General features: G+C 33.6%; 2 protein-coding genes across 2 annotated transcripts; both read right to left on the reverse strand.

Annotated features, from left to right (window-relative positions):
• Positions 1-1,490: 1,490 nt before the first annotated feature.
• Positions 1,491-7,378, reverse strand: LOC131598069 (endo-1,3;1,4-beta-D-glucanase-like). The gene is made up of 7 exons (XM_058870707.1): positions 7,256-7,378; positions 7,050-7,113; positions 6,306-6,421; positions 6,074-6,164; positions 5,772-5,864; positions 5,593-5,693; positions 1,491-5,427 (listed from the first exon to the last, which is right to left on the reverse strand). The coding sequence occupies exons 1-7, from the start codon at positions 7,376-7,378 to the stop codon at positions 5,287-5,289; spliced, it is 729 nt and encodes a 242-aa protein (XP_058726690.1). The 3' UTR covers positions 1,491-5,286.
• Positions 7,379-23,690: 16,312 nt separating this feature from the next.
• On the reverse strand, positions 23,691-26,107 carry LOC131599930 (endo-1,3;1,4-beta-D-glucanase-like). Its single transcript, XM_058872168.1, has 7 exons — positions 25,930-26,107; positions 25,771-25,792; positions 25,452-25,578; positions 25,222-25,312; positions 24,800-24,892; positions 24,619-24,719; positions 23,691-24,454 (listed from the first exon to the last, which is right to left on the reverse strand). Exons 1-7 carry the CDS (start codon positions 26,078-26,080, stop codon positions 24,314-24,316), a joined length of 726 nt encoding a protein of 241 aa, XP_058728151.1. The 5' UTR covers positions 26,081-26,107; the 3' UTR covers positions 23,691-24,313.
• Positions 26,108-27,065: the final 958 nt, after the last annotated feature.

Consider the following 27,065-nt stretch of genomic DNA (forward strand, 5'->3'; position numbering starts at 1 on the left):
AAAGATAAAAATACTCAAGAAGTTAGAAGAGATGATTAGAATTTTTCTAGGGAATAGGATATTCTTTGAACATCTTCTTTTTATTTGAATCTAAACCACATTACAACCCTATAAAGACCTTTTGATTTACAAATTTCACAAGATTCGATGCTAATTGTGGTAAACATATGATATTAATCATTAATTTGATTGTTGGATGAGTGTTCAACCCTTCTTCTAGTCATTGTATCTTTTGATGAGAGTGTTAGTGTTGGTCTAATTGTTATTCTGTAGTGTTTTGAACCTTCCGGTGGCAATTTATTTCTGAAATTTGGTTCATATGTATATTCTGAGTTTATGGTGTGATGAATTGTGCTTGAATTGACCTTTGATTGAAACCATTTGGAAGTTTTTAAAAAAAATTGTTGCATGATTGTTGAGAGTATCATTGGCTTCCCTAAGGTGAGTACTTTTTGTTTAGGGACAAACAAAGCTGTAAGTTGGGGAGAGTTTGTTAGGGGTGAATTAATGGTATTTTCATGTGTTAGTATAACTATTTTCGGTTCTAAACTTAAGCAAATTGTGATAGTTTCATGGGGTTTTCGGTAAGAATTGAACTTTATAAGTTTAGTTCGAGTTGTGAAGCAAATCGAATCACTTTGGGTACTATTGATGCATGTTTGGAGATGAAAAGTAGCCTTACAAGAGCATGAAGAGGAAAGAAAGCAAGAATAATTAGAAGCAAAGCAAAAAGGCAAGATTCAGCAAGGCCGCGCCGCATGAGTCAAAGGCTGCGTCGTGCCAAACCCATTGTTTGGGCCGCGCCGTGGGAATTTGATTCTAAAAAGAAGCCCTTGCCGTCATTATGGGTATGCAATTTTTGGTGAACGAAATTGAGAGAGAAATCTGATTCTGAAGCAAAAAGCAACAATTGAAGGTGGATTCTACACCAATTGAAGAAATTCTTTTGATCAAGATGAATACCTCCGTTAAAACTTGTGCGTTTTTCATATCTATGGAGAGCTAATCATCTTGTGTTGAGTTTAAGGTAGTGGTTAACCTATGATCAAGCAATACAATTGATTAATTCTTGTGAACAATTGTTTGAGTTTATTATCAATAAGAAACCTTGTTTTATGTTAAATTATTGTTGAATCTCTGATCAAAAGAAAAGGTTTAAACTTTTTCCCTAGGTTACTATATTTATTCATTCATAATTTGCAGACATGGGATTATGAATGAGTTTTCATAATTATCGTGCTTGATTACTCTTATCGATATTGATATTTTGAGAGATTGAATCTCATAACGGTGAAAGATTATCTAACTTGATCATTAGACATGAGCTCAAGTTTGAAGATAAGTGAAGATAAATGATGGTTCACATATGATTTAATTAATAAATTGCATAGGAATCGGTTGTTGAACCCTAAAGCTCAACACATCTCTTTCATTCTTAACCAATTTTCAGCATTCTAGTTTTAATAATTGTTTAGGTTTAAAAGCAACTTTAGAATAATACAACAAAAATAACTATTTTTACTCACTCAAAATAACCTGACTATAGAACGACAGTGATATTAAACCAATCCCTGTGGATACAATATATAAAAAATATTTACCCAAAAATACTTTCAACAGAAACCCTAGCTACTTAAAACTGGGCCTCCTTGTGATAATATTAAATGAGGAGGGCAAATTAATGAATAGATACCTTATCTTGACCTATTTGGCATTTTCTTATGCCCCCAAAGGCGACCTTCAATATTATGTAACCCTTAACTTCTACTACTTTGCTGAAAAAACAACAGTGACCCCTGGTAGGATTTGAGGTCATCTAACTCCAAGAGAAGCCTCTTAAATGCATCCAGTAAAGGATGTTTGCATACCTCCCTTGACCAATCAAGACTTTTTTCATTTCTCAATTGTCACATCGATGGTGATAGCCATGGGGTCATCATTGTATGACTGAATTTCAGTTGCATCCTTCTTGGAAAAGGTCATGTTGGCCTTTAGAGCTTCTGATCCGCCTTCCCTGGAGTCGGGAAAACCATAAATGACTAGAATTTGGTTGGCATATCTCTTTTGGGCAAAACTAGTCTCTCTGCCTCTAGCAAATCCCTCTACGATTATGTTCAGGGTATGGTGAATCCATTTGTATCTGCCTGCTTTGTTTGGCTCCTTCCCGTTCTTGGATCCTAGACTATTTGAATACTTTTTCCCCTAAGATTTGGACCCGCTTGGTCCCATAGTGGAGCTACCCTTTATGTATTTCTTTAGGTGCCTCTCTTGGATGAAGTGTTATATCTCTTTTGTGAGTTGGTAGTAGTCCTCCATTTGAAGTCCTATGATCTTATGGAACTAAAATCAACTATGGGGATCAGGACTCAAGACACTTGTCTTGGGAGATGGCGATTGGGGGATGTAATTCATATCTAAGGCCTCTCGTCATATTTGCTCCCGACGGGCATTCAGGGTAGTGAAGCTTTTGGTGGGTTCTCCACTTTGTTTAAACATTATTATGTCCCTCATGGGCGTTGTGTACTATTTCTTTAGTTAGCTGACAGTATTGGGAGTTCGTTGGATGCATTACCTTTTTTAGCCAAAGACACAGTTGGCTTTTGGGAGAGAGATCCATTGAAGAATTATACCCTGATCCTTATATGGAATGCTCCTATGAACATTTTATAATTTGGATGAATTAACTTGATTGTTGCTTTGTTGAAGAGGGTGAGGTACTCTCTCAGAGATTCTGAGGGACCTTGTGGAATGTTGAATAAATTGGTGGCGGTAAACTTCCTATGCTTTCTTATTGCGAATTGGTGGACTGACATCTTCACCATATCTTAGTAGCTTGTGGCAGAGAGCAGTGGAGGATCCATATACCACACAAGAGATGCATCTCTAAAAAATCTAGATAGGATCTTGCACCTTAAGGAGTCAGGTGCCCCAATAATATCCATCTGAGTGTTGACGGTGGCAACATGTTCACACAGGCCACTACGCCCGCCAAACTTAGCCAAGATTGTGGTTTAAAATTTTATAGGATAGGTGCCTACCATATCTCATTTGATAGCGGTTAGGGATCCAATACGTTTCATTCTTCCACCATGTGTGTCTCCTGGTAGCGCTGCTAGATTTGAAGGTCGTTATCCTCCAAGGTTTGGTTCTGGTGACGAAGGCCATCCATAGAAACAACCATCTCTTCTATGGCATTTTCCTCTTTGTCGAATTCCTTGCTAGTCGAAGTTGTTGTCTTTTTGTTTATTATGATGGACGGTGAAGATGAACGCGATAACAATAATCCGACTGAATATTGTAATAGTATCCTAGGATATTTTAACGGACCCTATGGTAGGCACCAATTGCACTTGCTAAAAGTAAAAATGCATGACAATCCCTAGTGATTAAGAGTTTTCAAAGACTTTAAGGATTATTGTGAGGTTGAGAGCTATCTCACGTGGGGTGAGAAGTTCTGTATGCATGTATTTATGTGTTAAAGTTAGGTTATCCTTCTCAATTGCGATGTTGAGGTATTTATATGCATATTGGGCTGGGATCAAATACTTCCTTGGAAATAGCAACCACTGAGGGAATGAACAGTTTATCTCCTGGTATTCACAAGAGTGTGACCCGAAGGAGAATTGTGATACAATGCACAGCGGAAAACAAAATTTTTCCTTTAGTGATCCTTACGAATGGGCATGATCAGTGATAAAAACGATTACCTCTTTTGGCGATTAAAACCTTTAATGCAGAATTGAAGGAGTGATCACGAGTGTTGATGAAGAACAACGCCTCTACTCTATCCACAAGAACATATGCCTTCAGTCACAGTGCTGGCTAATACGAATGAAGGCTTTGAATAAGAGAAAAGGAAAATACGGCTAGGGTTTCTCAGACCGCATTTTCATCAAGTGAGAATGCTTCTGCACGGGGGTTCTATTTATAGAACCACTTATGTGGGCTGCAAGCTAAAAGGCCCACTTAAGTGTACATGCACCATACCTTATGATGTACTGTATATCACTTAAGTGCATGATACCTTACCATATTTCGTTTTCTACTTAAGTGCACCATACCTTATAGTATTCTACAATTCATTTAAGTGCACTGTTCCTTACGATGATCCTTATTTGCTTTATCTGTCATCAATCTGTCCTTGAGTGTGACCCTGTAGGTTCTCGCAACATTGGCAATTATATTAAATCACACATTTAACATAATAAACAGTGAGTGGTATCTAGAAAAACATCACTGCTACCCAAGTCACAAAAATGTCATGTGATCTGACAAAACCTTTTTCGTGATAATACTTATGTGTATAATTACCCTTTTGCCCTGATGTCTATATTGAACACAAGGCATAGACCGTGTCACCCTTGTCCAGTTTAATATTGGGCCCTTAGACACTTATTCTGTTACGTAGGATGGGAAAATTCCATCTACATCACTCACGTCCCTCAACATGCTTTGTGGAGTACCTATCAACTATCTTTATGGTCATCCAATTACGAACAATGTTTGATCAACAATAAAGTACTCGACTCTACATCTAGGGTTCATAGTTATTTCAAGTCGAAGGGTGGTATACACCATTTATCACCATGAAAATAACTTATGATTCTATGTAGTATTCTCATAGCGGGTCAATCCAATATAAATATTACTCCTAATATTCATACCTATGTCAAAACTTGATAACTCCTTATCCATGATCCATGAGATGTAATCATCAACCTATTTTCACAATAGTCTAAATGCTTTATTGTTATCCCACTTTGCAATAAAGCTCGACTACAAATAATTTAAGAATAGTGTCCTTATGTTTAATGAGGTATCGTGATTAAGCCACACTTAACATTTCATTAAATGGACTAGCTATTCTAGGGACTTTATTATTTTGGAAAATTAAACATAATAAAGAAATGCTTTTAATTATTAATAAATTATTCGATACAAGTACCAAAAGTATTGGCCTCTAGGACTTACACCAACATGACCCACTTTTCCCACGACTTCTTCCATGCCATTATAGGTCAAGGACACGTCACTCCCCAATTCTCACGTCGAAGACTTATTCTCGAGGAAGGCGAAATATCCAATAGAAGGGTGAGACATCTAATAAATAAACGATCGATCCGAGAAAGGGGTAACTGAGAACCCTCATGCCGCCTCCTACGGCTTTCACGTAAATATACCAATACAAAATCCATCTCATATTGTATTTATTAAATTAAGAAAATACATTTATTATTTGTGTGCATTTCTTTTTATGTATACATCATTATTATATTCAATTGACACTCAATTAACATACTTGATAAACCAATTCAACACGTCCTCATGAGCTTCTTCGGCATTCTTAACTGCAACTTCATCTTCAACATTGTACTTTGTTGACCAACCATGAGTAGTGCCGGGGTACAACTTCACAAGGCTTTCTATCTAACATAGCATAAATATTATGAAGTCAATTTTTGTGAACCATATTTTGACTATGACTATTATAGAAATGAAAATGTAAATCTTAGCAACTCATAATTAAATTTAGCTACTTAACCAAAAAGTTGATAGTTTTGTTTATTAAGAGAATCAACAAAAGTTTTTCACCTCTGCTTTTGCAGACAATAATTCTTCAACTTGCTTCAACTTTTCTTTTGGAAAAATTTCATCAATTTCTGCTCCCAAAAAAGCAATAGGAACCCTAATATCTGAAAGAAAAAAGTTAAGGTTGTGTGATAACTGTTATAATAATTTTTTTAATAGACAATTAAACATCATAAGTTTACCATTAAATTCTTTATCTGTGATTGGACCAGGATGTAAAATAACTGCAGCCTGAATAAAGTCATTGGAGACTCCTAATTTTGTAACCACAACACCTATAATAAACCTTATAAGTTAAATTGGTTTTGTATGAGTGAGTTAGACCTAATATAAAAAAAAATGAAATTGCGAATTATACGATATGGTATGTTATCACCCTAAAAACCGATTTTATAAGAATTGAGTTAACTAAATTCTAATGATGGATTTGTTTTTCTTTTGTATGGTTTGTTATGAAGGAGTATATGGAACAACAGAAAATCACCTCCCCAACAGAAACCTGCAGCCCCTATGGATGTAACACCTTTACTCTTTAGAGCAGCTATTAAGGGTTTGGTATCTTCACTTCCTTTATCCTTTAAAGAAAAAAAATATATAGCAGACTATCATATACGTATACTATAATAAAAACCTTATTATAAAGAAAAACAAATGATCATCAAAATGAATGTTATGATAAGAATTGTGCAAATGCATTTTTTGAGAAAGAAACTGACCGTTCCATGAACATTTATCCATGCAGCTCGATCGAATTGCGGATTATCAATATCAAAGTAGTCACCATATAGAAGATCAGGAACAACAACCAAGAATCCAGATGTTGATAATTTGTCTGCAAGTTTCCTTTATAGTGAAAGATAGTCAGTTCTATTTGCAAGTAATTTCAATGGCTTTGAATTTTGTTATAGTGCTTCTTCGGAAGCTTGTTACATACATCTTGAATCTTGATAATTCTTTAACATACAAATCTTTATCACCTATAAAGACTAAGGTTATTTATGGTAGAATTTAGTAAGAAAGCTAAACTGAACCGAATTAAATTATAGTAGAAATTCATTTAAACTGAATCGAACATTTCAATTTACTCATAATTGAATCAGACCAAAATTTTTTGTTTTGTATCCTGTCTTGAAATTCTAAACTATATCGAGCCGATAGAAGTTATTTTTTTTAAACTCGAACAATTTATTAAAGAACCGACCGCTAAACTATTTTTTATTTTATTTTTTAAAAAAATTTAAAACTTGATTATAGTATTTTTATTTTTGGTTCAGTTTAGTTTCAATGTCAATTTAGTTTAATTTCAGGTCGGTTTTAGAATTATTTTATTTGTGTAATATAATTTGATTCACTATTAAAACATAACAATTTAGTTATTTTAACTTCAGTTTGACACATTTCAATTTAATTCATAATTTTTTTAACAGCCTTCAAAAGACTGAGAGTGAAAGGAGTCATACCGGTGAAAGTTTTATTTTCCTTAGATTTGGTGCTTCGTACCCTGAAATGAGATAAAAACAACGTCTAATCAAATTTATATTAATGATACCTTCAAAATATAATGGTGTTATTTAAAAAGCTTCATTTTCCTTGATAGAAGTAGAAAATAATAAATTGAAGAAAAATGTTGAATTTTACCAAAGACATCAGAAATTAGGATGAGTGCCAATTTGGAATGAGGGGGACCAGTGACATAGGATTTTAGTCCTCCAAGTTTAAGGACAGTCCCAACTCCATTGAAACCTGAGTTCATGTTGGGTGGATTCTTAACACAATGAGAACTTGACATGTCTGCTAGAAGAATTGGTAGAGAGGGTTAATGGAAATGGAAATGTTAATATCACCAGGTATATAATCTTATATATATATAAAAGTTTCTTGCATAAAAACAAAACTTTTTATTGAAAAATCAAAAAGCATTTTAGGCATAAAAAACGTCATTGAATACGTAACAACTAACAACATTTCTATTACTTTAGATAATAAATACACTATGTGGTCAAAAATGAGTAAGGGTTGATTCTTATCTTGACACTTTTAAATCTTGGGTAATAAGTTGTCAAACATAAACATGAATGTGTTAATTATGTCATTAATATTATTAGATAGAGATAATACTTTTAGTTAATTGTAGATTTTACCTCAAAGTATTAATTATAGTTTTCATTTTTAATTCAAATTTGTTCACCAACAAATTTATAATTTAATCATATTAAACTAACTCAATTAATAGCATTCATATTTTTTTTTGGGTAATATATAGCATTCATATTTAATTATAGAGTGAAGACCCATTTTGGTCCCTCACAAATATTACACGAGTCAAATTAGTCCCTCACAAAAAAATTGACTCAACTTAATCCCTTACAAAATTTAACCGGGTCATATTAGTCCTTCTGCTAATATTTTTCTCAAATTGGTTTTTTCTACTTCTAAACCGGTTTTTATCATACTTCTAAACCTTGACTGGACTGACACGTTAGATTTTTTTTTTAAATACTAAATTAATGTTTATTTTTAATTTCATTTTTAAACAGTTATCAATGAATAATATCAAAAAAGTCAAAATTATTTCTTATAAAGTAATTTTTAAACAAGTAATTTCCATGATTTCTACTAATATTAACAAATTCTATACATAAATTTTTACCTATGAGGTCTCAAATCCAAGTCCCATTCAAGTTAAATAATCTTCACTTTACAACTAGACAAATCAATTTCTATCGTTAATAAAGTGACTATCATTTACAACTAGAAAAATCAAGGCAAAATACCCTTTTTCGTCCTTTAACTTTGACTCGGGGTCCATTTTAGTCTTTAAACTTTTAAAAAGACCAATTTGATCCTTTATCTTTTCGAACTGGGTCACGTTTGTCCTTTCCGTTAGTTCTGTTAGTCAAAGTCAAATAAAATAGCCACTTTGAATACACATGACTCTTACGTGGATATTATGTGGCTGATGTGGAGACTTATTTAAGAAAAAAATATATATTTTAATTTTCTGGGTTTTATTTTTATGGATATTATGTGAAGAATGAGAGATGACCCATGGATTCATCTTCACCGCCACCAACTTCATCGCCTCCAATCATCTCTGATAAACCAAAAAATCCTCTTCTTCTTACCACCAATCAATCACAGTCGCCACCACCATCGGATTTATTCTTTTCCTTACCTATTGTTCCTTTTCTTACTAAATCTTATCTCACCTCAGATTTGTTCCTAACCTGAAATCTGGGTTGCTTCATCTACTCAAGAACCGAACATGGCCGCGTAGGAACGATGAAGTCGAAAACCCTTTTGGAGAGTGTATATACGGTACAAATCAGATCTTACCTTACTTGAAGCAACGAGTAGCAACGACGAAGTGGGAAACCCTTTTGGGGATTTATTGAAAGAGGAAACAAATGCACTGATAAATCGTATGCCCAGATCGAATGGAAATTACTTTTCTGTGATGTTTGATGGTATTTTATAGAATGAAAATTAGTAATGAGTTTTTATGAATTAATGAGTTTTACAACTGATTTTTATTCTTCTGCTAGAAATTGATCATGAAGGTTTCAATCTTATGCTTCTGGAAAAAACTAAGTTTTACAACAAAATTGCTAATCAATTTTATCATTTATTTTTCTTCTTTAGGAAATGTAATAATAGATACAATAATGGTATGTATGATGGTTCATGTATTGTTTGTTAAATCGTCTGAAGCTTTCAAAAAATATTGGAGACATGATTTTTATTAAATAAAATTCTAACTAGTATATTATAATTATTGTTGCTTTACACTTTAATTTTTTTACAGTCATAATATGTAATATAAAGATTTAAATTAAAAATGGTTGAAGAAAAACAATTGCTTTCTATATTTTGTATTTTAATTTATGTTCACATATTTTAATTTAGGGAAGAACAAATTTTGTATTTTCTGGGTTTAAGGAAGAACATGGAGCAATGAAGAAGATGATGATGAAGAAGAAATGCCACATCAGATGCCACAGGGGCAATATTTGACACCGTTACTGAAAAATTGACGGAAAGGACTAAAGTGACGTTGTTTGAATATATAAGGGATCAAAATGGTCTTTTTAAAAGTTTCAGGACTAAAATGGACCCTGAATCAAAGTTAAAGGACGAAAAAGAGTATTTTGCCAAAAATCAATTTCTATTGTTAGTAAAGCAACTATTATTTACAACAAGACAAATCAATTTCTATTGTTAGTAAAGTGATAATCATTTACAACTAGATAAATCAATTTCTATTGTTAATAAAGTGATTATCATTTACAACTAAACAAATCAATTTCTATTGTTAATAAAGTGATTATCATTTACAACTAAACAAATCAATTTCTACGGTTAGTAAAGTGACTATCAATAACAACTAGACAAATCAATTTCTATTGTTAGTAAAGTGACTATCATTTACAGATAGATAAATCAATTTCTATTGTATTAAATTGACTCTCATTTAATCTGAAGAGACTTAGGTTCGAGACCATATTGATACAAATTTTGTATTTTGTATTTTAAATTTAGAATTGTTTAAAATTAACCACGTGGGCCTGAGTTCAACTCCTTATAAGAAACAATTTTGGCTTTTTATATTATTAATTTATAACTGTTTAAAAATGAAATTAAAAATAAAAATCAATTTAGTATTTACAAAATGAAAAATAAATAAAATCCAACGTGGCAGTCCAGTCACGGTTTAAAACTAGGAAATAAACTGATTTGAGAAAAATATTAGCAAAAGGACTAATATGATCCGGTTAAATTTTGTAAGGGATTAAGTTGGGTCAATTTTTTTGTGAGAGACTAATTTGACTCGTGTAATATTTGTGAGGGATCAAAATGGACCTTCACTCTTAATTATAAGAGTATTTGTTGAAATATGCAATCTATCATTTTATTTACATTTAAGGAGTACGAATTTTCTCATTAGACTATTTGATGAAAAATACTGAACTTAAGTCTTTTAACTATTTTCAAAGCACGTGAAAAAAAATGGCAGAAACGTTTAACTAACTATGTTTTAAAATGCATGAAAAAAAATGACAATATTATGTAACAAATATTTATTATTTATTATAATATATTAAATCAGAAGCAGCTGATCTAATACTAATATTTTATGCTAATTTGAATCACATCATCTATACTTATAAATGGTAAATGGTAAAATGGTAAAGGGTAAGTAGGGATGAGAATAGATTAGGCCGACCTATATGAGTTTATAGACAAATCTATTTAAAGTCAGACCAGATCAAATATATTTAATAAAAAAAAATTAGAATTAAGTTTTTTTTAAAAACCTATTTAATTAAATACGTAAGACTTGGACTATTAAAAAATCCTATGAAATCTTATAGGCCAACCTATATTTTCATATATATATATATATGTGTGTGTGTGTAAAAAATCATACCAGTCGATCAGAACCAGAAGGTGTGTCAGCGGCTTCGAGCACAATGTTGGTGACGAGGAGGAGGAGTGTACCTGCAAGGCACTCCGATGCTAAAGTTAGTAGGAGCCCACATACATTTGAGTGTTTTGAGGATAAGATTTTAATTACCTGACCCTCTCAAATGAGAAGGTTTATATAATGCCCCCAGCGCTTGGCCATTGGTCCATATTTGGGCTAGATCGAGGATCCAGACCCAAAATATGTGACTACAAGGAATCTAGACGTGAAAGTAGGGATCCTGGATGGCTGTCCGTAACTAGCCGTTGGGGTGGGCAGATATGTATTTCTGGGCAACAAGGGAGCCCAGCGAGCATGCGACCATCTGTCCCCGACGGAGGGACATAAGGGATGACTTGATATTGGCTCGCGTGGAGGCATTGTCGATGACAACGATTGTCTGTTGTCCCCGGGCCATACGAAGATGCGTCCTCGATAGAGAGGTAGGAGGGAAAGAGCTTTCCTTTGCATTCTTCGAAGAAGTCAATCGCACAAATAGACCACCAAGTTTCACCAATGAGTGTTATGAATTTTGGAAGATTAGAATGCAAATGTTTCTAAAATCACAAAGGATAAAGGTTTGGAAATCCATGAAAAATGGTTCTAGATTCCTACTTTACTTATTGAAGATGTAAATCAACCAAAACTTGAAGACATTTGGAATGATGATGATAACAAGAAAGTGATATATGATAAGAAATCCAAATACACAATACATTTTCCTTATGCATGATGAATTCTTTAGGGTGTCTGATTGTCAAAGCGCTAAATAAATATGGGAAACCTTGGAGATCACACACAAAGATATGGAGGAAGTAAAATGATCTAGACTAAATATACACTCACAGGCACACACCCTCACACTCACACTCATACACATATAATCTATCTCTATATCTCCCTCCCCCTCTCTCTCTCTCTCCCTCAAGAATATGAGATGCTTAGAATGCCACCAGGAGAAAGGATACTAGATTTGTAAATGAGGTTCACTCATTTGAAAAACCATTTAACCAATCTTGGGAAAACTTTTACCAATAATGAATTAAATTTACATGTACTTACATCTTTAACAAGGGCATGACAACCAAAAGTGACAACTAATTCATAAAAGAAAATTCTATCCATAATTACATCGGCGACATTGTTTGAAAAATTACAAGAACATGAAAAGGAACTTGAACAATTGGAGAAGCATGAAGGACATGATCATAAAGTTAGATCCCTTGCATTATAGACTAAAGTAAAATGTTATGGTAGTATGAAAGATGAATAATCTCAATCTGATAGTGAAGAAGATGATAAAGATATAGAAGTACTTGTCAATAAGTTTGATTTTTTTTAAAAGAGACAAAACAATAAAAATTGGTCAAATAAAGAAGTTTAATAAATAATCAATTCAATAGAATTTTTCACTTGATTTGAATGTGGAAAACAAGGACATATAAAAGTGATTTCCATTTTCTCCAAAAGAATACCAAATTCAACAACAAGAAGGATAAAAATCCAAGAAGAACATATATTGCTTAGGAAGACAATGATGTGAGTAAAATTTCTGAAATTGAAGAACAAACATATCTATCTTTCATGACATCACGTAACTATGATGAAGATAGTGTGGTTAGTAATTTTGACTCAAGTGATAAACCTTATTTTGTTTAAAAGTGTTTGTAAATAGAAAAGGGGTGTACTTTCTGGTTTTTGTGAGGATCAGCATAGTATTTGATGATTGTTGAAAAGGTTATTTAAAACATGGATATTCAAATTCCATCCTAGGTTTTGGTGAAACACCCCAATTTATCCCGCGAATTATTAAGAAAACCAGAGTAATTCTTTTCCAATTTATAAATATGAAATCAGGATGTCACACGTCACGTTAAATCGTACATCACAAAATAACTTCTCATTTTAATAAAACAGACACATACACTTATATTAGGATGAACCAAATCATACTTCATAAATACCAAACTTTGCATTTTCATACACAGCGGAAATAATTCATATACATGTTATCAAAACAATGTTTACACCAATTCATAACGACTAAACGTTCATCCCCTCCCGAGTGTTACTTATCAGAGCAAGACCCGACTCAACAGAAACAACGGAAGATTAACATCTTCCAAGCTATTTTGAAAGCGCACTAATCTTCTTAACCTGCATGTTACCAACATAGAGGTAACATTCAAACATAAGGGGTGAGATATCGAACCATATAAGCAGGAGTATGATAAACAATATGCATTCGAGTTCGGGTATCATAAAATCACCACTTCACAATATTAACATCGCAATTCACATCATAATATCCAACAAGTATTTCACATCATGATTCAAGTCACAATACATCATATACATTCATAAAATCACGTCACAACACTTCGCAATTAATTTACACTTATGCAAAACAAAATGCGACTCTAACAAATGCACATGCATGTGGTACCCAGGGCTTCATCCCCCATCGTCAATTGCCAATAAATAGAGGCATTAAAACAGGCATAAGCCTTCATCACTGTTTGCCAATCCAGAACGTCACAAAAATGAAATCATGAGACTCAATGAATGCATCATCATAAAATAAATTACAACAACATCGTCACGAGGCATACGCCTATATCACAAATGTTACCAATAAATAGAGGTAACTCAACGTCACTTTATTTCCTGCATTTCGCAGTGATCACAAAATCATAGCACCACATCGTCACTGGCCATATGCCTAATCTTAACATCAACACCTCACAACAACATCTAGCGACAACAACCAATCACCACAACATAAAAAACAACACAACAATTCAACAACAACGACAAGGACATCACAACAAATCATTACAATTAATCCCACGACAATTCATATATTTTCAACATTTATTTAACACGTCAATTCGAACCAAAATAGTTTATATATATATATATATATATATATATATATATATATTCCGTAATTATTTGGAAAATTCTCGTCTCAAGCCGGTTAATTAATTTTATCGGTTAAATCTTTTAATACTCGTACACGGTACTGCTAATACACAGATTATTCCACTGATAGTATCTCTACTGTGTCATTTTAAATTAATTGCTACACTAATATATTCAAAACACTGCTATATTGAATTTATTTCACTCTGCTACAACTCTGCTATTGGTTACTAGATTATTCTCCTGCAAATCAACTCAGTTGGATTCATCTCAATTACCTCTTAAATTCATCAAACACTATTACTGAATTATCACTAAATATTATTCCTGCAAACACTACTAATTAATTCCTATACAATATCTAACTATGTTTCTAATTATCATGGAATTAATGGAATGCATCTAAGTGGGCCCGCTTCCTTGGCTATGGCGCCCGCCCCCTCCCTATGGGGAACCCGCCCCAAAGCATGGTCACCCGTCCCTTGTTTGTTTTTGGGTGGGACGCCCACCCTTACCATATGAGGCACCCACCCCCAAGCCATGGGGCCCCTACCACAAATTCTTATTTCCTCTTCCAATTCATCTCCTTCTCAGTAGTATTATTTCGTGCCCAGTAACTTCCAGAAATCCAAACATAAATTATCAACAATTCAATTCATCAACAATCGACAATCCATCACTCCAAAATTTTCAATTCCTCATATAACAATTTTCCAGAAATCGATTCACAATCATCAATTTATCTCAGGAATATCAAATACCCACGAATCACTAAACCATACACACAAAGATGAAATATAAAACCCAAACCCAACATACGATTTATCATATTCCCGGTTATAGAGATCGAACCCCACCCTTACCTTGGATTGGAGTCCGCTCTCTGATTTCGGTCGAATTCGAGCCTCACCGTAGATTCCAATTCTTCGCCTCGTCTGAATTTTCCGCAACTTTCCCTCTTCACCGACAACCTCTTTTCCTCTTTTTCCCAAACCCTCGCTTCTCTTCTTTTTCTAATAACCAAAACTGAAACTTCTCACCTCAAATTCCTTCTTTTATTTAACTTCACCCAATTAACACTATTATTTCATCTGGGCCTAATTCCTGCACCCCCAATAATACTTAACACCATCCGACCCAATTAACTAACACGGTATACCCCTTTTTTACTCAATGTCTCATATTTTCCGGTCTAATCTTAATTACTCGGAAAATTCCCAAAACGCCAAATATTATTCTAAAAATATTTCTGATATTAAAAATATTATAATTCTCTATTAGATATCAATCCTCTATCCTGAACTAATACCGACTAAATCGTTCCAAAACGCGATAAGTTCAATAAATATCCCAAATGACTACATTAAACAAATAATCGTTTTTCTGGGCTTTACATTTAGTGTTTGTGTATGTATTAGAAAGTTGTTGTAATACGGTGAACCGACTTTTTTGGATATGTGCGGATAGCAAGAGTCGCCACCGACTTTTATTTTATCCAATTTGGAAAGGCTAAAAGAACAGGAAAGACCTTTTAAAAAGATTTTGAGTTCGGGGGGTAAGTTGTACAAAGGGAAAGTGTAAGGCACCGTTTGCATCCATGGTTATCCATGGGCTCTTAATTGCTTAGCTCACTTTGTTTTCAAAATGTTTGATTTGTTTGAAAAGTAGGGTGTGAATAGAAATTTGAATAAGAACTTTTAGCTTGTAAATAAGCGTAGTTTTTTTAAAAGTATTTGAAAATTAGTGGGAAAAAGAGTTTGAATCTTGAATTTGAATTGAGCAAGCAATTAAAAGCTACTTACCCTAAGTTTGAAAAATCGTTCTTTTAGCCTTTCGGGCGAAAGAGTTTATCCATACCATAAGAGGGCAGGAAGCCTTTCAATTGGAGGTGAAGAGTCATTGAGAAATTATCATTCGCCACAAGACTGTCCCTAGCCAGAAAGAGGGCAGGTAGTCTAAGGGAAGGATATAATAGTCATTTAGGCAACAGTAAGGATACCTTAGCAATCGAAGGGACTATCACCATTTAATCGAGGGACGAGATCATATTTATCGTAGGCAACTCGAAGGGACTATGATCTTTTATCGGAGGGACATGGTGATTTTGAATCGAAGGCAACAAGCTAAGGTATCCCTACGCTCGAAGGGACTTGACTATTTGATCGAAATCGAAGGCAACAGGCAACAAGAGGGGTACCCTAAAGGTGCGTGTGTGCAGCAATCACGTGGTTCAGTTCAAATATTTAATCTTGTATTGTTAGTGATCTAACGTTTGATTGATGATCTTGCACTCCCTAATTTACTAACCACGCAGTTAAAAAATAAAGGCAGAAAAACATAATGTCCTTTTACAATAAACACCTGCGGGGAAGGGGAAATAAAAGACAGAAAATAAGAGGGAACAATAATTAAGGTAAATCCTTGAATGCCTTGATCTTCCTCAAACACTCAATCGACTCTGAAAATTAAAAGGAAGATAAACAAGGGTTAGTGTATTACAGATTCAATGGCTATTGAGACAAACCCTATTAAAAGGTCAAAATAAAATAAAATAAAATAAAAATAAAATGATATTTAAACAAGAGAAATTAGAAAACTTAGCTTTTTTGATCTGATAGGGCGCGTGGCTGAAAGATCTAGATTAACCCTGAAAATTTGGCACAAAGGAGAGAAATGTTAGTGTAGTAATGATCTAATGATTATAACGTAACATATCAAGAATTAAAATGGTAATAATTTAAGTAAAAAGGCAAGGCAAGCAAACCCTGAAAGGTACAAAGGCTGACCAGGGTTTATAAATGTATACAAACCTAAAACCAAATTATTAATTTTTAAAATTGGCTAATCCTGATTAAAATAATTTTGCGAACCCTAAATCGATTTTAAATTAATTAATTCTAATTTTAATTTTAATTAAAATAACTAAAACTAATTCACCTAATTAATTCTAATCATTTTAAATTAATTAAATTAAAACTTAATGAGAGAGAAAAGAAAAGTTTTAAGCATTAAAGGAATTTTTCTAAAAAAACAATTTAAATGGAGAAAAAAAACAAAATAAATAAGGAAAAAGAAAGATAAGACCTAGCGCTGATTCTGTGAGGCTGCTCCCTGGGGGTGTATGGTGGACCAACATCCCCGTGTCCTTCCGATTTGGATTCGTAGAGATCTGGTGATCAGAACCGGGGGTGCATCATAAGCATCCAAGAAGGACACGCATTGGATCCCTCAGAAATAATCTGGAAAAAACAATACGCATATGGTAGGAATCGAACTCGTCCCCCCATGGTGATAGCCTTTGCACGCTTGCCAATAAAGCTGTATCCAGTTTGTTGTTAACAATTCAAACACCAAATAATATATAAAAAAGTCTGTCTAAATGGTATAATTCAAAAACCAGTCAAAAGTGGGGCCCATTGTGCGCTGAACAACCAATTGGATGAGGGCAGAAGTTGTTGACGCTTTGACCAGCGAATCAGCAACGGAGAGAGAATACGGAACGATGACTGACCACCCACCGCCTGGCACGCGTCCCTTCTTCTTCCTCCAACCCACGAACAAAAAAGGCTGTGACATTTGCTACCAATTTCCTACCAATTAGTTGCGATTCTGGTCATCGTTTTTGTAGCAAATTATGAGATCTTATATCCTGCAAAAAGCAAACACAAGAACAAATACAACGGCCCAGATATATGAATTAGGATGTCACGGATTCAATGATGCGATTATTTTCGACCGGGAAGGCCTGCAACCATGCATACGAGAGTGAAGGACCTTAAAGCATCAACAATGGTGAATCGTGTTATGCACGTCAAAACTTCAATATAATGATTCAAAACCTCTCTAAACTGTGTCAAGAGTCCAAACATGTGGTTAGTTTTGATTGAAACGTATTAATATGCAGAATACGAAAATCAAAATATGAATGAAGATGATGAACATGTGATACGTGTTCAAACCGTTATGAGCCTTGATTCTTGATTAAATCTTGCCTTTTAATACCTCAGGAGTGAATTGGTACGGATGGAATGGACTGAAACTCCTTGAGAGGGATCTACACTCATGCCCTAGTTTTTGATCACTTTTGTGACTTTGAACCCCTAGTGTCTCTCACCAATTTTTTTCTTCCTTCCTTGCTGAATGGCTTGGCTATATATAACTAAAGGCATTAGGTCAATAACTTAGGAAATAAACCATATGATTGATGATTTGCAAATATGAAGAGATTTAATTGAAAATTTGTGTAAATCTTGCTATATTTGTCTTAATTTTGATTCAATCCTATTTACCATGAATTTTAATCAAAATATTGATATTTTGGATGATTGGGATTTGAGAAAGATTCATAACATAATTTTTAGATTTTATTTGATTTATTTTTTACTTAAAATGAATTTAAATAAATAAATTCAAATTAAATAAAAGAAAAATCATAAAATAAATATCCTATGATCTTTGGGCCTCTAATGAGCTTGCTATCACGTGGATGGTTTAAAATTATAAGCCCATTTAGTAAAAAACTCAAAATTCTTTATTTTGCATTGAGTGTATTTTCTCAAAATCTCCCAACTTGTGCAAGCCATAACTCTCTCAATTTTTATCGTATGGAGATGTTCTAAGACTTTTTGGAAAGCCCAAGATGTCCTCTACAAGCCACTTTGGAACATATTTTCCATTTGGAGAATTTATCTTGATGATATGGCTCCTGGAAGAAAACAGCTTTTAGCGATCTTCTAGAAGGACCTGTAATGTTTTGGCTCATATCTCTTATGCGGGAGCATTTCTTGACCTTGGGCCCAACATCAAAGTTGTAGAGAATCAAATTTCCTTGAGAATGAGATTTGGTTGAGGAATTTCTAAGAAAGTATGAGAAAGATATGGCTGGTCAAAGTTCGGTTGACTTTTACCTAGAAACCCTAAATTAGCAACTTTGTATTTTTGGTGATTTTGGAGCTTTTCTTGAAGAATCATGATCAACCCTTGATCAAATGATGAATGACACTTCAAAATGAGAATGTTGACAAAAAATTAGGAACTTTGATTGTGATTTGATCATAGTTTGACTTTTAGGTCAACCAGTCGATTGTTGATTATTTGGGTCATTGAGTGAGCAATCTTTTGAATCAGGGCTTGAAACTTGGCATGAGGGCACTTTGAATCATATGGGAGATCATGGAATCCACCTGAGGTATCAGAAGTTCAAATTCCTTGATTAAATCAGAAACCCTGATTTAAAGGCTGTTGTTTAGGAGAGAGACTGCATGCTTCTTTCTTGTATGTCTTTGAGCATTTTGAAAGTCAGATGGACTGAAATATGATGGGAAAATTTTGGGGTATAACATTTGTAAAGAGGTCATGGTGAATACTCGTATAAGGATCTATATATAATGGAAAATTCTCTAAGAAGTAGAGGGATTAGGTGTACCCTTGGTTGTACGGGGAACTAGTATAATTTTTGCGTATTAATTATTTTTATGCCTTTAAAATTCAGAAATTCACTTTAATCTTAAAGTAGCATTTATTCCCTTGTTTCTAGTAAAATTACAAGTTAAGTAACATTGCATAAAATCAAGAAAAATCCAGCAATACTATTCGCCCCTATCTTTGATTGCCTCTCATAGTTACATTAACTTAAGTTCGTTTCATTTTGATGGTTCTGTTCCACACTTTTTTAACAATTCTAGATGTGTGATAATGCGTGTGTCTCATGGAAATATGCATGGAAGAAATTGGAAAGTTGGTTGGATTCTTTCATTTTGTGAGATCTCAGGTTAAGGGTTATAGGGTGGTAGTGTTAGGTTTGTTGTAGGATGGGTTAAAGATGAAGATTGATTTTGAAGATGTTGATTATTGTAAGGAAATAATTCATTATCTAAAACTTATTATCAACGAGTTTCGACTAATGGACCCTAATAAAGGAAAATTTTCTCTCATCAAAATAAACATGTCGACAAATGATAATTTTATCACTTTACAAATCTGAACACTTATAATTACTATGATTCAAAGGTTATCTCTAGAACAAATAAGGAGTTGAACAGATTTGGAGTTTACTTATTATAGTAGATGAAAAGGACGATAATATGGATTTATGTGCTTGCATGTATAATCAAGATAATCCAAGGTGTTGAAGCTAATGGATAACAAAGTTGTAAGTCAATTGAGTAGTTGTTTAGTTTTGATGATGTCAATGTTTAATATCAAATGATATATACTGAATTCAAGTATTTGCTGGAGATAGCACAATAGGTCAAAGATACTCAAAATAGTTTATCAACCTATCTTCCTTAATCAAGCTATCCCCTTGAGTATATTCTTGATGATCAAGTCAACACTGTGGTCAAATGACATTCATGTGAAGACTTTTGTTTCAAGGATCATCGGTGTTTTAAACCTGTCAACTCTCAAATGATGACAATTAACATGAATATGTCTCAAGCCTCATTAAGAAGTATCAAAGTTCTTGTCTGATGTTAAACTCAAAGACAATTATGCCAAGACTTAAAGCTTCAGAGTTATAAAAGAGAGAAAGTATAAAGCTCTTTTCGCCGTGCCTGTTTAAGTGACCAATGTCTTGTAAAGACACAAGAGAATTTCTAGAAATACTATGACTAAGTCTCACACACTAAAAATATTTAAGAGGCCTATCATATTTTATTTAAACCACCTAAAAAGTTTGGCTTAAATTCACTTTTAGTCTCCCTATTTGGGTGTTTTTAACTTTTTGGTCCCGCCTATTTCAAAACTTAGCTTTTTGAGCCATCAAATTTGCTTTACTTGCAATTTGTTTGGGCCCCCTTCATTTTTACACACGTGACAGTGATGATTAAAGATAAAAATTAATTTTTAATGATATGGCAATATTGATTAGGATAAAAAATTAAAAAATTATATTAATCATATTTATAATATTATTTAATAATATCATAAATGATTATACTTAAAAAGAATAAAAAAATTTTACATGTGCTCGCCTTTCCTTTCCTGAAGATTACCCGGAGGGTTACAAGGCCATGGGAAATAATCCTTCCCCGGAGCTATCTAACCTTAAAGATACCCACATGCTAAGGGTTCTTCTTATGGAACATGCTAATAGGGACAAGCATGCTCATACTAAAAATGAGTTAAGGATGAAGCTTTCCAACTACAAAGCGGACTTGACCAAGGGACAGGTGATAATCGAGGCTTTGTAGAAGAAGGAGGAGACTCTGACAGGAAAGCTCTATAAAGCGGAGTCCAAGGCCAAATAGTTTGCTATCAAGGAGCAGAAAGTGCAACAATCCTTGGATCAAGCTCTTAACACTCAAAAGAAGCTAGAGGATGAGATATATATGCTAAATGATAACTTGATAGTAACATCTAACATCTACTTTGAGAGGGCGAAAGAACAAATGGCCTTTCTCTATCAAGGGATGGATTTGAGACTCATGTACGGTTCAAATTTTTCTGTGGTGGCCAACTGGTGGATGACACGTGTGATCCCCATCCTATCGACCATGCCGCCTCTCCTTTCAAGGATACTAGAGTTGATCTTGAGGGAAATAAGGCAAAATAAGATGCTAATCTAGAGGCGACTTTCCCGGAGGAACTCCAGAGGATAAATTGACTTCTGAAGGGGGTCAATGAAATGTAGAATTCTCCTATCTTTTTTTTTCCTTTCTTTGTAATCATGCCCTTAATGTTTATCCCCAAGGGCATCTTATGTATTATTGAATATTACACCTAGATGATACTCTTATATTTGATCTTATTTATCTGTTACTATCTTGGTATGACCAACCGGGGAACTTCCTCACTTAGAGTTGTCACTCTCATGAAGGGCCTAAATTTCTCACACTACCACATAGAGATCTGACGTTCATAATATCCTTGAAATGCGACAAGGATTATTGCATAAGAATCCCTTATATTTAATATCCTTAGAGGTGGCAATGATTGCTACATAAGGGTCCAACATATTCAATAGCCTTAGATGCGACAAGGATTCCCAAATAAGGATCTAGGATATTCAATAGTCTTAGACGCATCAAGGATTCTCACATAAGGATCAATCATATTTAATAGCCTAAGAGGCGACAATGATTCCAAAATTAGGATCCATCATATTCAATAGCCTTAAAGAAGACAAGGATTCCCACATGAGGATCCAACATATTTAATAGCCTTAGGGCGGCAAGGATTTCCACATAAGGATCCAACATATTTAATAGCCTTAGAGGCAGCAAGAATTCATACACGAGGATCCAATATATTATATATCCTTAGTGGCGGCAAGGATTCCCACATGAGGATCCATCATAATCAATAGCCTTATAGGAGATTTCAATAAGATTCCTTTGCTCCTTGACATCCTGTTTGTGGATCAACAATAATCCAAAACATATATAAATAAAGTGAGGGCCTCATTGAAACCTACTATCAATTTGCATAGGTAAATAGTGCCCCTACAAAAATATTATTATCCTTATAAAAATAGTTGAGAGAGGCTCATTGCCTTAGCAATCATCCTTAGACAAGGGGTCCTTTTTTGAAGCTTTTGTTCTCTCCTCATCTGGAATGGTCAAGCACCTATCTACGAGAGCTTCCCCTGGAGGATTTACCTTGACCTTCATGCCTACGGCGTTCACGCCTACTATTGTGACCTTTTTCAACTTCAAGCTTTCTATACAGAACTTTTTGGAAATATCATAATCCCCTGGATAACACTGACTCATCCATCTGGGAGTGCGTACTTCACACACACACACACACACACACACACATACATATATATATATATAAGGTAGATAGAACGACCCAACTGGTTAAAATTGGGCCTCCCTATGATCATATTAAATGAGGAGAGAAAATCAATTACTAGATACCTTACCTTGACCTATTTGCCATTTTATTATGCCCCAAAGGCGGTAATCAACATTATATAAACCTTCACCTATGCTACCTCGCTTGAAAAACCCACCAATGACCCCTAGAGATATTTGAGGTCATCTAACTCCAGGAGAAACCTCTAATATGCATCCTAGTTAAGGATGCTTGCATACCTCCCTTGATCAATCAAGACTCTTTTGATTTCCCAATCGTCACATTCAACGGTGATAACCATGGGGTCACTGTTGTGTGATTGAATGTTGGTTGCATCCCTCTTTGAAAAGGTAATCTTGGCCTTCATAGCTTCTGATTCACCTGCCTCAGATTCAATGGGAAAACCATCGATGACTAGAATTTGGCTGGCATATCTCTTTTGGGGGAAACTGGTATCTCTGCCTCCAGTAAATCCCCCTGCGATAGTGTTCAAGGTATGGGAAATGGATATGTCTCTGCCTTCTTTGTTTGGCACCTTCTTGTTATTGGATCCTAGACTATCTGAGGACTTTTGACCCTAAGATTTTGACTCGCCTGGTCCCACAATGGAGCCACCCTTGACGTAGGTCATCCAGAGTTTGGTTCAGGCGACAAAGGTCATCCATAGCAGAGTACATCTCTACTATGGCACTTTCCTCGTCATCAGATTCCTCGCTAGTCAGAGTCATTGTCTTCTTATTCAGTATGATGGACAAAGAAGATGAACGTGAGGATAATAATTTGACTGAATGTTATAATAGTGGCATGGGTTTATTTTACCGGGCCTTATGATGGACACCAATTGTACTTGCTCAAAGTTAAAATGCATGACAACCTCTAGTGGTCAAAGACTTTAAGGTTTATTGTGAGGTTGAGAGCTAGCTCACATGGGGTGAGAAGTTTTGTATGCATGAACCCTATGATGGACACCAATTGTACTTGCTAAATTTTCAAATGCATGACAACCTCTAGTGGTTAAGAGTTGTCAAAGAATTTAAGGTTTATTGTGAGGTTGAGAGCTAGCTCACATGGGGTGAGAAGTTTTGTATGCATGCATTTTTGTGTTGTAGTTAGGCTATCCTTCTCAATTGTGATGTTGAGGAATTTATAGGCACATTGGGTGTGGATCCAAGACATCCTTGAAAATAACAACCACTTAGGGAATGAATAGTTTATCTCCTGGTACTCCGAGAAGTGTGACCCATTTTCCCCTTGACTTCTTCCATGCCATTATAGGATGAGGACACATCACTCCCCAATTCTCACGTCGGATGACTTATCCTTGAAGAAGGAGGAATATCTAATATAAGGGCGACACATATAATAAATAGAAATTGATCTGATAAAAAGAATAATGAGAACCTCACATCGCCTCCTACGACCTTTACATAAATATACCAATACAAAATCCATCTCATATTTTATTTATTGAATTAAGGAAATACATTTATCATTTCTGTGCGTTTATTTCTATGTATACATGATTATTGGTATTCAATTGACATACTTGATAAACCAATTCAACATGTCCTCATGAGCTTCTTCTGCATTCTTAACTGCAACTTCATCTTCAACATTGTACCTCACTGACCAACCATGAGTAACGCCAGGGTACAACTTCACAAGGCTTTCTATCTAACATAACATAAATAATATGAAGTCAATTTTTGTGAACCATATTTTGACTATGACTATTATAGAAATGAAATTGTAAATCTTAGTAACTCCGAATTAAATTTAGCTACTTAACCAAAAAGTTGATAATTTTGTTTATTAAGAGAATCAACAAGAGTTTTCACCTCTGATTTTGCAGACAACAATTCTTCAGCTTGCTTCAACTTTTCTTTTGGGAAAAAATCATCAATTTCTGCTCCCAATAGAGCAATAGGAACCTTAATATCTGAAAGAAAAAAAATTAAAGTTGTGGATAGCTGTGATAATCATTATTTTTTAATAGACAACTTAATAGCATAAGTTTACCATTAAATTCTTTATCTAAGATTGGACCAGGATGTAAAATAACTGCAGCCTGAATAATGTCACTGGGGACTGCTAATTTTGCAACCACAACACCTGCAACAAACCCTATAAGTGTGCGGTCTTCTCCTTTTAATTCGGTTTTATATAAATGAGTTACACCTAATATAAAAAAATATAAGATGATATTTGAGTCTATCTAGCTAAGATTCGTTGTGTTATTCGCTATCTAACTACTTTGGTGATGGTATGTTAAAAGTATCTTATTAGATGATATATGACGTGGAAATATAGTCGTACAATATGGTATGTTTTCACCCTAAAAACCGATTTTATAAGAATTGAGTTATCCTAAGCTAAATTCTAATGATAGATTTGTTTTTCTTTTGTATGATTTGTTAGTGTAAAGAACAACAAAGAATCACCTCCCCAACAGAAACCTGCAGCTCCTATGGATGTAACACCTTTACTCCTTAGAGCAGCTATTAAAGGTTTGGTATCTTCACTTCCTTTATCCTTTAAGGAAAAAATATACAACAGATTCTCATAAACATATACTATACTAAAAACCTTATTATAAAGAAAAACAAATGATCATCAAAATGAATGTTATGATAAGAATTGTGCAAATGCATTTTTTTAGAAAGAAGCTGACCATTCCATGAGCATTTAACCATGCAGCTCGGTCAAATTGTGGATTATCAATATCAAAGTAGTCACCATATAGAAGATCAGGAACAACAACCAAGAATCCAGATGTTGATACTTTATCTGCAAGTTTCCTTTATAGTGAAAGATAGTCAATTCTATTTGCAATTAATTTCAATGGCTTTGAATTTTGTTACAGTGCTTCTTGTGAAGCTTGTTACATACATCTTGATAATTGTTTAACATAGAAATATTTATCACATTAAATCTATCACCTAGAAAGGACTGAGAGTGAAAGGAGTCATACTGGTGAGAGTTTTATTTACCTTAGATTTGGTGCTTCGTACCCTGAAATGAGTAAAAAACAACTTCTAATCAAATTTATATTGAACATACCTTCAAAATATAATGGTGTTGTTGAAATAACTTCATTTTCCGTGATAGAATTATAAAATAATAAATTGAAGAAAAATGTTGAATTTTACCAAAGACATCAGAAATTAGGATGAGTGCCAATTTGGAATGAAGGGGGCCAGTGACATAGGATTGAAGTCCTCCAAGTTGAAGGACAGTCCCAACTCCATTGAAACCTGAGTTCAAGTTGGGTGGATTCTCAACACAATGACAACTTGACATGTCTGCTAGAAGAATAGGTAGGGAGGGTCAATGGGAATGTTATTATCACCAAGTATATACTCTTATATATATATATAAGAGTTTCTTGCATAAAAAGAAAACTTTTTATTAAAAAACCAAAAAGCGTTTTAGGCATAAAAAACGTCATTGAATGCGTAACAACTAACACACTTCTATTACCTTTAGTATAACAAATGGACTATGTGGTCAAAATAATTAAGGGTTGATTCTTATCTACATACTTATAAATCTTGGGTAATAAGTTGTCTAACATATAAACATGTATGTGTTAATTGTGTCATTAATATTATTAGATAGATAATACTTTTAGTTAATTGTAGATTTTCCTCAAATGTTAATTATAGTTTTCATTTTTAATTTAAAGAGTGAATACCCATTTTTTTCTTCGTATTTTTAAATTGTGACTACGTTCACTTTTATTTTTTATTTTTTAAATATTAAATTAATTTTTAATTATAATTTTTTTTAAACAAATCTGATTTAATAATATTCAAAAAGCAAAAATTATTTCTTATAAGGAATGTAACTCAAGACTTTTAAACAATATCTTAAGTCTTTATCACTAGACCAATATGCATTCATGATAAATAATTTCCAAGATTTTTAATAATATTAAATAAATTTGAATTTAAAACAAAAATTACAAAATTTGTACAAATGAGGTCTCAAACCTAAGTCAGATAAATGATAATCACTTTACAATTAGACAAATCAATTTCTATTGTTAATAATCTTAATGATAAATATTTAACTTAATAATTTAAAACAAATATTTTCTTATTTCAAATAAAACACAAATAAATATTTACTAATTCAAATATTGCACTAATTTAAAAATAAAATTTATAAAATGTAAATCCTCAATATATTTAATCGATTAAAAATAAATTAAATTATATGTAATTGAAATTAAATAACACACAAATAAATATTTACTTATTTCAAACTAATTCAAATTAAATAT

This window comes from Vicia villosa, linkage group LG4 (assembly GCF_029867415.1).
Source record: "Vicia villosa cultivar HV-30 ecotype Madison, WI linkage group LG4, Vvil1.0, whole genome shotgun sequence".
In the NCBI taxonomy this organism is placed as follows: domain Eukaryota; kingdom Viridiplantae; phylum Streptophyta; class Magnoliopsida; order Fabales; family Fabaceae; genus Vicia; species Vicia villosa.

Excerpts from the sequence above, each read along its gene's own strand:
- LOC131598069 (XM_058870707.1), bottom strand. The coding sequence starts at position 7,378 with ATGTCAAGTTCTCATTGTGTTAAGAATCCACCCAACATGAACTCAGGT. Across the intron at positions 7,114-7,255 it reads GTCCCCCTCATTCCAAATTG|ACGTTGTTTTTATCTCATTT; the intron begins GCACTCATCCTA and ends AAATTTGATTAG. Across the intron at positions 5,694-5,771 it reads CACAGATAAAGAATTTAATG|ATATTAGGGTTCCTATTGCT; the intron begins GTAAACTTATGA and ends TTTTTCTTTCAG.
- LOC131599930 (XM_058872168.1), bottom strand. The coding sequence starts at position 26,080 with ATGTCAAGTTGTCATTGTGTTGAGAATCCACCCAACTTGAACTCAGGT. Across the intron at positions 25,579-25,770 it reads TACGAAGCACCAAATCTAAG|GAAACTTGCAGATAAAGTAT; the intron begins GTAAATAAAACT and ends TTCACTATAAAG. Across the intron at positions 24,893-25,221 it reads TGCAGGTTTCTGTTGGGGAG|GTGTTGTGGTTGCAAAATTA; the intron begins GTGATTCTTTGT and ends GGTTTGTTGCAG.